Source organism: Micromys minutus (assembly GCF_963924665.1).
Source record: "Micromys minutus genome assembly, chromosome: 19".
Taxonomy (NCBI): Eukaryota; Metazoa; Chordata; class Mammalia; order Rodentia; family Muridae; genus Micromys; species Micromys minutus.
The window spans coordinates 18,240,247-18,251,611 of NC_137954.1; the positions used below are offsets into that span (position 1 = coordinate 18,240,247).

At 39.0% G+C, this 11,365-nt stretch overlaps 1 protein-coding gene across 1 annotated transcript in view; it reads left to right on the forward strand.

The window, feature by feature from the left end:
- The window catches only part of CPS1 (carbamoyl-phosphate synthase 1), a gene marked incomplete at both ends in the record, with an annotated part of 104,874 nt that extends 93,803 nt beyond the window's left edge, over nt 1-11,071 (forward strand). The window contains 5 exons of the mRNA XM_080932798.1: nt 981-1,079; nt 7,481-7,540; nt 8,550-8,662; nt 10,099-10,228; nt 10,973-11,071. Coding sequence (XP_080788924.1) covers nt 981-1,079; nt 7,481-7,540; nt 8,550-8,662; nt 10,099-10,228; nt 10,973-11,071 — 501 coding nt within the window. The remainder of the gene's footprint in view (nt 1-980; nt 1,080-7,480; nt 7,541-8,549; nt 8,663-10,098; nt 10,229-10,972) is intronic.
- Between the last annotated feature and the right edge of the window lie 294 nt (nt 11,072-11,365).

The window sequence follows — 11,365 nt, forward strand, 5'->3', positions numbered from 1 at the left end:
ATTAACTTCTGCTGACATTGCTCCAGTTGATTGGCCAGTATATGACTGATTAAAATGTTCACTGTGGAGTGAAAAGCAGGCACGTACTTGTGGTCAGCTGAAGGTTATACTCATGAGAATTTTCCTCGCCCCGCACGAGAGAGTCATTTGCTTAAAGAATGAGTCCGGCTGTCAGCATTATTTACCATAATGGTGACTCTGAATGTGTGCCAGATGATATGTGCAGAGTTGACTCCCATCATGTTAAAATACACCACTCGTCCTTCGACTTGTAATTACAGTGTACAGAAGTCACCCTAGGGAAATCTCTATAGGTCCTACTAATGTGTGTTAGCTTGGTGTCTTTTCCTTTCCCTTCTTTACGTGTGGCTTGGGTATCCAGAATGAGTTGCAAGATATTTTGGTTCACATTTATAAAAGCGATAAAAAAAGAATAAACTCTTTTGAGATTTTCATTTACTTATGGTATTTCTTAGGCAGCTCTCCCCTAAGATGTCTGAGATGATTTTACACCAGTGGGTCAGTTGTATTTTATTTCTATCATTCCTCATCCTGAATTCATACACTGCTGCATGGTACACAGGACATATACAGTTATTTAAACACTAACTCACATTAATATTTGGAGTTTCATCACATTACACACCAGAAGCTGTGATTTGTATCCAAATAACTTGCAGTACAATCCGGCATGTTGTTCCACTGAGTGTTGTTGAATAGGAACGAGTCGCTTATTCATTCATTATGCTTAATTAAAATCATAAGATACATCTGTCCCGGCCAGCCATTTAACCCTTCCACGAATATTACTTGGTTTTTGGGAAATACTAATAAAATCTAGAGAAAGAGTTTATCAGTATATTGCTTTTCATTTGTTTTTTATTTTTCATTTTTCTTTCTCCTTTCTTTGCAAGTGGATAAGGCTGTTCTTCCCTTATCTTGTTTTTTTTTTTTTTTTTTTTTACTTTAATCCTAAACAGGTGGCGTGCTTTGGCGAGGGTATTCATACAGCCTTCCTAAAGGCAATGCTGTCTACAGGGTTTAAGATACCTCAGAAGGGCATTCTGATTGGAATCCAGGTGAGTGGGGTGTGTCTGCACTCATTCTCAGAGCACACACTGAGAGCAGCTGGGGTGTTAATTATGACGCGGAAGAGACAGGAATTGGTTGCATTCCTTGGGAAGCTGTGACTTATAGCATGATCACTGGTCCTTATTTTTGCTCCTGTGGTATTCTTCTGCTGTGGCAGCAAATGCAGAGGTAAACTAAGAAACTGAAAGAAAAAGGTCTCCAGTGAAGGAGTGTGTATTTTGGAAGGGACTACATTAGAAAAGCAATGGCCTCTTATTCCTTGATTATAGGCCTTTTCTCTGTATTTTTTTCTCATTTTTATTAATTTATTTAGAATGTTCTACAAAATACGTTAATCAAACCTATCATTTGCCCTCTGTCCATCCAGGTCCACTCCTCCTTTTCCTACCTCCCCAGCTTTGTGTACCTTATCTTTTTAAACCTCCTAATTATAGTTTGTGCTGTCCATATTCTCTTAAATGCTGGGTTTTCAATGAGGGTGCCCAACCCAACAGGGACTACCTTCTTCAAGCAAATTAGTGTTCCCTATTCCAACCAACAGTTACTAATAATTCCTTAGGTAGGTATGGGACTTCATGAAGCAGGGAAATCTTCATGTTGAAATTTTGTCTGGCCTGAACTTGCACAGGTCTGTGCCTCCTTTTTATGTAAACAGGCCAAAGCAAGCTGAGATGACTATATGTGAATATTTTAACATAATAAAAAAGCAAAATTGGTTTATTGTTGCAAGTCAGATGTCAACATATCACAGAGTAAAATTCTGAATATAAAATGTCTGGCACTTTAAAAATGAATTATTTTAACAGTATACACATGCTTTTTTATTTCCTAAAATAATAATTGTATATGCTTCTCCAATGGTCATTCATTATGACTTGAGATTAGTAATTCCTATATCCTTTACAGACAATGACTGGTCATATATACCTCCCCTGCTGTGACTTTAATAAGCTCAAACCCTGCGTGGCTTCTCAAAAAATCAATAAAAACATAATTAGAACAGAATCAGGTATTCTCAAGCCGGTGGGTGATTATTATAAATGCTGCTTCACTAGGGCATCTTAATATTAGCACAGTAGACTCTGTAGGCTGGACAGGTAGTTACTTTAGAGAACTTCCTGGAGAAGAAGCTGAGGTTTTGCTTTGAAGGTGGCAGAAGGGCAATGAGGAGGACTTAGAACAGCGGCTAACAAGATGACTTGTTACATGAGGCTTAATGGCAGTTTAGAGACAAATCACATCATAAGGGTGGCTCATCACTTTATAAATGGGTACTAAGTATTATTAAGTCCCAACTAGGAGAATATTGGCCCAACTTCCAGTGATGGCTTAAAGTTTAATGTGAAACTTGGGGACATTCAGAGGAGACCATGCCCTTAGCCCTCGTCTTCCCAACTAATCAAAAACACTGCTAACATTTTCAAATAGCAGTTTAAGGAGGCAGTGATGTATAAAATTGTGGCTTGTTTGGTTCCAGTACTGCAGGGAAATGTGGTGCAAAATTAATTTGTTCCTATGAAATATTTGTGGGATTTGGGCATCAGCGAACAGGATTTTGCTTTGTAGGAAAAAGGGGGACTGTATGCGGGTGGAGAAGAATATTTTTAAAGCAACAAGATTTTGTTAATTGAAATTCTGCCTTTGCACACATTATTTTTCAAACAATCTTTCATCAGCTACAAGAGTTATAACAAAGAACATTCTGTGTATGAGTGACAATCATTATTAGGGTTTTAAGGTATGTTTTTGGTACAAGGTTAAATCTAGCTTAAAAATGAATTAATGAAATTATATTTACTGAAATATCTACAACAGGGGAAATTGATCAGTACAACGGCAAGCCTCTAGAAATAGAAAGAATATAATTTTTTGACTTATTTTGTGAGAAGCTAAGAACACCTACCATTCCCAACATTTAGTGTTTACATAGTCTCTGTATTTTACTCATAGTAATATTTAAAAGTGCTTTATCTGATGCCTCACACTGAAGACACGACAGAATAAACCAGGCAGAGAGCCAACAGTTTTAAGTCTTAGAGACACTATCTCAGCTAGAAAAGGATCATATTTTTACCCAGACTTCACAGCTGGATCCAGTAACCTCAGATTTGTATTTCAGGATACACTTTGAAAAAGCATTTTAACCCGTTATCACTGTGCCACAAGCTTTCCTCATAATTCTTTCAAATATGAGATCACACCCGAAAAGGAGTTAAACTAAAATCAATATAGAAATGAAGACCAGGGCTAGAAAGTGTGCCCGGTGGGTTTGGGGGAGTTGCTTAATTAAGTTTTGATGGAGTTCACATCTGCATCTCAGCTTCTTGGAGGGTTCACTCACATCGCAGGATGCTGCCATAGGCTTCACAGAACACCGAGAGCCACATCATTGCTGAGAAGGTCCTTTATTTTTCCTTCTCGAAGCAGTGGAAAGGATGGTCAGCATCCATCCCATTTATAGTGAAGGTCTCTTTGGTACAGCAGGTTCCAAGAGAAAACCGAGGGAATAGAGAGCCTCGAAGTAACTCTAAGCTGGATAATGTCTTTACTTAGTGTTATAGGATGAAATCGTTTTAAAAACAAGCACTCATTACTAGCAGATTTTGAAATATGTTGAAGTGTGCACGTACACTTGCCTGTGTGTGGCATTTTGTTCAATCTGTATTTCTCTCTCCCATTGTGATCTTTTGCTCAGGCACCCTCTTTGGACCCTTCTTTCGTCAGAATCCAGGGTCAAATCATTCAGGAAGTCTGAAATATTTTTGCCACCAATGGAGTGTATCTAGGATTTAGGAGAGAGGAAGAGTCAGGATGCAGATTTTCACAGAGCATCTTTGTCAGCTTGACCGCCATGTGCACTCGGTCTTTACTATGAAGCCTTCTGCAGCCTGTAACTTTTGTAACCTAAGAAGGACGGGTTAGGAGGCAGTAGAATCAGCCTTGATTTCTCTGCAGCTATGCCAGCCACCTTTCATCCTGTCACGGTGTATTTTTAGTTGCTGTGAGGAGGCAATCTGCCTTGTTTTGAGGGTTTCTAGAGCACCCCTTAACAATGAGTGATTTACTCTAGAGGGGACGGAGAGCGCTCTCTGTGTTTCTCCCTCTGATTGGCCTATTCAGAGACGCTGGTGAAGCCGGCAAGCACTGGCCTGCAGGCCTGACATCTGGGCTTCAGTACTGCTTCGAAACACAAAGCAAGCGCTTATTCGAAAAGATGACTCCAAGTGACATGAATAACCTTTTATCTTCAAAGAGGCATCATTAGAAACAACCACACAGTTGTCAATCCAGGAAATCCCGTAGCATCCACAGACATCACTTGGCGCTAACTTGGCTTTCCCTTTGGCGGCCGGAAGTTGGATTAGTGTGAACAGGCTCGCTAAAGGAAATAGCTATGTATTACACATTCAAAAGGACCTTTTTCCTTTTGAATGTGTAATACATAGCTATTTCCTTTAAATATCTCCAAGAACATAAACTACCTTTGTACTTCTCACCTCTACCAAAGAGTGGGTTCTTAGGCAGATATTGTCAATCTGCTTTTAAATTTGAGGCTACTCAGATGCAAACTGACAGCGGTAATTGCTTTTTGTAGTGAGGCTGTTTTATGTGTCACAAGTGGTCAATACATGTTTGAGAAAAGTTTTTTAATGTGACTATGAAAGCCAACACCCCACACCAGAAGGCAGATTGGTTCCCTGGCTGGGAACTGCCAATACTGTCATGTTGGATATTTATCTTTCTCACTTGGGGGACGGCACTGAAACAGCTCCATAATGAAGTTCTGCCTGGTATCTGCAGGTCTTAGAGGACTTGCTGACTTATTTTAGTTTAAAGTGGCAGAGGGAAAAAAATTGTGGTAAGGTATTCCTTCCTCAACGTTTTTCATTGTGACTTTGGGCAAGGTTAATGCATTTTGACCTCGAATGAGTCAAGGATAACACCCACAGCCTCATTTGATTCCACTTCTAAACTGAAGTCTACCTCAGGATGACCCGGAGAGTTTAGGACCTATATACACGACCCGGGTACCCACGTGATGCGATCCAAATGGGTGGAGCCTAAAGATTTAATAAATTGAGACAACGCTGCTGCTTTGGGACTTCAGGGAACCACCTTACTTGTAGCAGTTTATCTTAGGGACCTGAAGAAAGATGGATTATCATGCTATTATCACCCTCCTGTCCTCGGTGGCTTTTTGCTAAGCGAATGTTTAAGAGATTGCAGGTCATTAGTTAAATGCCTGATGAAGGCACTAATTACCCAGGTACCGAGACTTCTCGTTTATTACAAACCTGAGTCTGTTCTGTGTCTACCAGACAGTACAAATTTAATGTTACCTACAGGGGAGGTTTAATAAAAGAATGAGATCCATTTAGCATGTTTCATGCATGTTTCAGATCAAGAAACCATAAACCAGAAGGCTATTGAAAAGGATCATCTCCTTTATCCCCTTGTCTTCCTAGCCAGACCACAGGAGCCTATGTCCTGATCTGACTAGTATGTATTCGAAGACATTGCTGCACGTGGCATTAGATTGTTCTATTGTCAGTCAGTAGGAATTATTCTCTGTTCTCTGTATTATATTTTATAATTCTATTTTATTTTTATGTAGACCCATGAACTGACGGTATCTAAATGCATTTATTCCTGAGTGAAAATATGAAGCTACTCTTTGGGGGCACGGTTACAATTCATGCTCTAGAAGGCTGTCACAAATAACCCCTGTGCCTGACTTAGCTCAGGTCATCCCACTGCATTTATCTTTTCTATTTGCCAATAGTTTCTTCTCATAAAACTGCAGTTCTGGGATTGAGAGGGCCAGAATCTACAAAAAGATTTTATGTTTGAACACAGTCTTTGGAGTCATTTCCTGGGATTTAGATCTGTTCTCAGAGAACCTTTGCCTGTAAATATTAGGGGATTTTTTTATGGGTAGAGAGCATCATCAAAATTGTACAGGGATTCATATATGTTTTTAGTTATAATTCTTAGATTTGGCACTAAAAATATGATCATATCCATGTTTTTTTTCCTAAAACATCACCAATGTGATTTCCAAATCGATCATAAGACATTTACAGGAACAACCACATTATATCATCAGTTAAACAAAATCTTTTAAAGTAAAATCAGAGAAATGATCTCATTGAAAGAAGAACAAATATGCTTTAAGGGTATGAAATTGTAAAGTGCTCAGGTACAAAGGAACTCAAGATAATAAGGTCAATTTAATCTATGGATAGGTGACTTTTCTTTGCTTATGTCATCCTGAACGTTGCCTTGAGAACACAGACTCTCAAACACTGGGGGTTTTTATATGTGGGCAACACCTGATAGCAATGGGCAGTTATTCAGGGAAATGATCGTACATGGTGGGAAAGTTGGCTTGGGCTATAGTAAAGTATCCAGGGAAATGATTGTACATGGTGGGAAAGTTGGCTTGGGCTATAGTAAAGTGAAGAAGAACCTACGACTGGATAGTAGGATGCAGGGACAGGACTCTAATCTCTGTGAAGCTGGAAAAGAACAACTACCTTAATGTTAATATTAGTCAATATTTTGTGAGAACTGCTCTTAGCCCAGAAAAGGCTGATCTTGAGTGTCAACGTGCTGGAATAATTGCTAATAAATTTTCCTACTGGTCAATGACGAATATCCAATACCACAAGTATTATTACCACTGTACCGAAAGGATGAGGAGACTTTCTTAGAGAAAAGCTAAACTTGGAAATATAAATTAGTGAGTTGTGGAGCCTCAAAAGATAGAAACTTCATCATCATTCTTTTAGAAGAAGTGAGGCCAAGAGTATTAACTTTTCTGAGCATAGAGTTCTAGTGAATGGCGAAGCCTGGGTTTGAAAGGAACTTAATATTTCAGGGGTTCTTAGCACATGCACTTCCAGGATGATGAGTCAGTTTTTTTTAAAGCAGTTCAAAAGTAGAACTCAGCAACGAGAGCAGGTTGTTTGGAAGGGCATAACAACCAGGTGCTAGCAGGGCTGACTCGATGTTGAGATCTCAGTACAGTGTCTCCTTAGCAAGGTAAACCAAGCCAAACCAAACCAAACTAAACCAAACCAGACAGACAGACAAACAAACAAACAGACAGAAAACAATAGCAATGGAACACGTACAAAGAGACTGTGTGGCTCTAGACAAAGACGGTGAAGACTCGTGAATGAAAGGGCTTAAAGATAGGTGGGAGGCAGACAGAAAGATAACAGAAATGAAATTTCACCTTATCTGGAGAATAAATGTCTTATACTAAGGAAAAAGCAACATGTATGCCTTAATGTTTATTGTGGTGGGAGGGAGACCATGTTGAATATTGTCTAACAAAGACCATGTTCATCTAGAAAGTGAATTCTGTGAATTTCTTTTCCAGCAATCTTTCCGTCCAAGATTTCTTGGTGTTGCTGAGCAGTTGCACAATGAAGGTTTCAAGGTACGCTCTCTTAGCTCTGAAAAAGAAGACAGCAAAACAAAACACAGCTTTCTTTCAGCATTGAAAATTGTCCATACAACAAAATACTGAACAAACAGGAACCTGACTTCTCAATTTGGAAAGTTTGATTAACTTGGTAATTTCAAAACTTCCACTGAGGATTATTGGTAGTTAGTGATTGTTGGACAAGGAGAGTGTCATTCCCTTCTGTGTTGTAGTTGTTGGAAATTTGTCCTGTCTATTGTAAATAACATTCCACTTACCTTGCAGTGAGAAAGTCTGATTAAATTCAGCGAGTTACACACAGACGAAGACACGAGAATAGAAGAGAACTCCTTGAGAAGAAGGGCCCTTGAGAGAAAGAGGAAGATCAGAGAAAGGAATAGGGGTAGAAACAACTACAATTGGTTATATAAACACATGGAATTATCAAACAATAAAAGTTAAAAAATAAACTTTACATAGATTAGAATAACTAGAAAGATTAGGTTTAACAAAATGACTAAAAACTCAATAGCCATTACCAGCTTAAAGTCTCAGTAGCTTTAGATGAAACATAATTAGGACACTTACACCGGTGTATTTCCAGATCTTTTCCTGTTCTTGATTCTGTGTGAGGTCATAGTTTCCAGCTGTTACAGTTACAGGCAAAGTGTCTTTGTAGCAATGTGCTCTGCACACAGCCTATTTCAGAAAAGGCAGGTTATTCCCACAGCTCAGATTGGGCCTATCATCATGGATTTTGTGACCTCCTGAAAATAATTTTGAAGGAATGACTAATTATTTTACAAATGCAGTTTCAACGGAGACCCTTACATGTTTCCTCACTAAAAATATTTACACATATTTAAAGAGTCTGTACCCCAAACTTTGAGTTCAAGTGACTACTGTTATCTCCATAGTTTTTTTCATGATTCTTTCTCTTCTTCCCAGTGTAAGGGATCCTCTGTCCCTTCATTAAGAAAGGCTCCTTCTTTATAGTAACCGCGTTTTCAATTTTTCAATGCAGCTTTTTGCCACAGAAGCCACGTCAGACTGGCTCAATGCCAACAATGTTCCTGCCACCCCGGTGGCTTGGCCATCTCAGGAAGGAAAGAATCCCAGCCTTTCTTCCATCAGAAAGTAAGAACTGAATAGTCTGTTTTCTGAGTTGAAAAAACAAAAGCCAAAAAAAAAAAAAACCCAAAACAAAACAAACAAACAAACAAACAAACAAAAAAACCCCAAAAGCTAAAGGGAAAGGTTAATTAAAAGAAGATTAATGGGGGAGCTACTACAGTCTCATCTCACTTGCTCTCAAATATTTTTTAAAGTGTGTGTAGTTAACAAAGTTACAAAAGAACACACTATGGGTGACACTTTTATTCTTATAAAAGTATTACTCTGTGTGTGCACCTGTGCACCTGTGTTAGAAAGCACCTCTCAGGACCTTCTGCTAAGATACCTTGACAGATACAAGTAAAACTTTGAAGTATTTCATGTAGTGTTTTCTATATCTATACAAAGAATGTATATATATATATATATATATATATATATATATATATATATATATATATATGTATATATGTGATTGATCATCAAAATTTGCTGAAGTTGTGCATTAAAAGAATCAGTCAATTTATTGAGCACTTTCTGAGTGGAGAAAACTGGAGTAAAGATTTTGATAATATTATTAACAAATGGTTGTTCCCTAGGCCACATTGTCTCCTGATTTTTATAAGGCTTACTGTGCGAGGCATCAGGAACAGTGTGGTGCATATATTTTATACAAAGCTACACAGGATGAGACACAATAGATCCTTCTAGGTTACTCCCAGACTTTACAGTTTACCCAGTAACTACAACATACCAAGTTCTATGCACTATGGTATTTATTGAAAGCCAAGAAACCATTTTGCAATGAAAGAAACTATGGCAACCTGAACAGTTGACCTTAGAAGCTGTCCACTCATGCTATGAGCCCGTTGCTTAGAGTTTTGTAAAATGAATTCAGTTCTGCTTCATGCTTTTGACATTTGAATGTCTCATCAGTCCAACAACAGAATGGGACACAGGTTAATCACAACTAGATATTCTCATGCTTTCTCCAGCCAGGTAGTGGGGATCATGCAGAGGGCTAGATGCTGGGTTTGGACGGGTGCCTGGAGGGATCACCTCTTTCTAAAGGCAAAGTGATTGTCTATCAGGTTGTCAATTCTTGCTATATTGGACGGTGTTTTCAAGAGAAAACAGATTTTGAATCCTCTTGGATTTTTACCAGAGTTCTTTCAAAAACAAAATATAAATTATAATTCCCTACTGAGTGCAAGTTGAACATCTGTGTAGAAGTGGGAAAGAGCAGGCAGTGGTCAGCTCAGTGTGGCAGTGGTTTAAATGACAGTGAGAGAGATATAGATAGATAGATGGATAGATAGACAGAGAGAGAGAGAGAGAGAGAGAGAGAGAGAGAGAGAGAGAGAGAGAGAGAGAGATATTGAGATTTGTGTTAACACTTTTGAAGCTAACTATAATAGGTGTTGTCAACTGTAGGTATATATATATATATTTTCTTTTAGGTTAATAAGAGATGGAAGCATTGACCTAGTGATTAACCTCCCCAACAACAACACCAAATTTGTCCACGATAATTATGTGATTCGGAGGACAGCTGTGGACAGTGGAATTGCTCTCCTCACCAATTTCCAGGTGTGTTTCTTCTTTTATATACGAGTAATATGTAAATGTTACTTCTGGGTCTCCCTTCAAGAGTGTTAAATATTCCCTGAATCAGTCAAAATCTCTCTCTCTGTCTCTCTGTTTCTCTGTCTCTGTCTCCCCCCCCCCCTTACATCATTCAGAGCAGAGAGGGATTTTAACAGACTCTAAAACAATGGTGTTAGTATGATAGATCATGGCTTCACTGAAAAAGTTAGAGATCATCAAAAGCCAGGAGTAGGGGTGGTTCTTTTATCACCCATTCAATTATCCTGTGAACACAAAGCTACAGTGTAACACAGAGTGAAGACTGGAGTTGCTGTCTCCCTGTCTCCCAAGTGAAAGCCACTGCAGGAAAGCAATAGCTTAATGATCAAAGGTGCATCTGTAATGCACGTGCTTTCCCACATCACACCCCACACAAAAGACTCTATGAAGCTCACTCAGTTTTACTTGGCTGTGAGCTACCAGTGTTATCACAGAGAGCGCCACAAATCTGAGATTCACTAATGATCTGTGTATCATATTTCTCACCTGTTAGTTTTAATCCTCATTGGGGATAGGGGTAAGTTTATTCATGCTGAAGTCTGACCTCTGAAAAGAAGCAGCATCACATCTTTCATTCCATACCCCTTTGAAAACTGGGAGCAGAACTTGTGACTTCTTACTCCTGACTCATCCCGCATTCACTTTCATCTCTTGTAGGTTGCTAACATTCTTGACATTTTCTTTCAGGTGACCAAACTTTTTGCTGAAGCTGTGCAGAAATCTCGCACTGTGGACTCCAAGAGTCTGTTCCACTACAGGCAGTACAGTGCTGGAAAGGCAGCATAGAGCAGTATGCTGGCCTCCTGAATTCATCCTTGAGTCAGCATGAGCCACGCTGCACCTAAGGGACTGGTCCCAGCCTATTGCCAGAAATGGATGTTGTTGCCAAACTTTATTTTGGGTCCCTCTGTTCTTAGTAGTCTGTATCTTTAACCATTGAATTGTTGTCTGTCGCTGTTTCAAACCATCAGATTCTTTCCAAGTCACTTGTCCTTCAGAAGGAATTCAACCATACACACTTTATCTTTTGTGAACTGACTTGTATCATTTCATGGTGCTGGTTAGTAACGATCAAAGTAG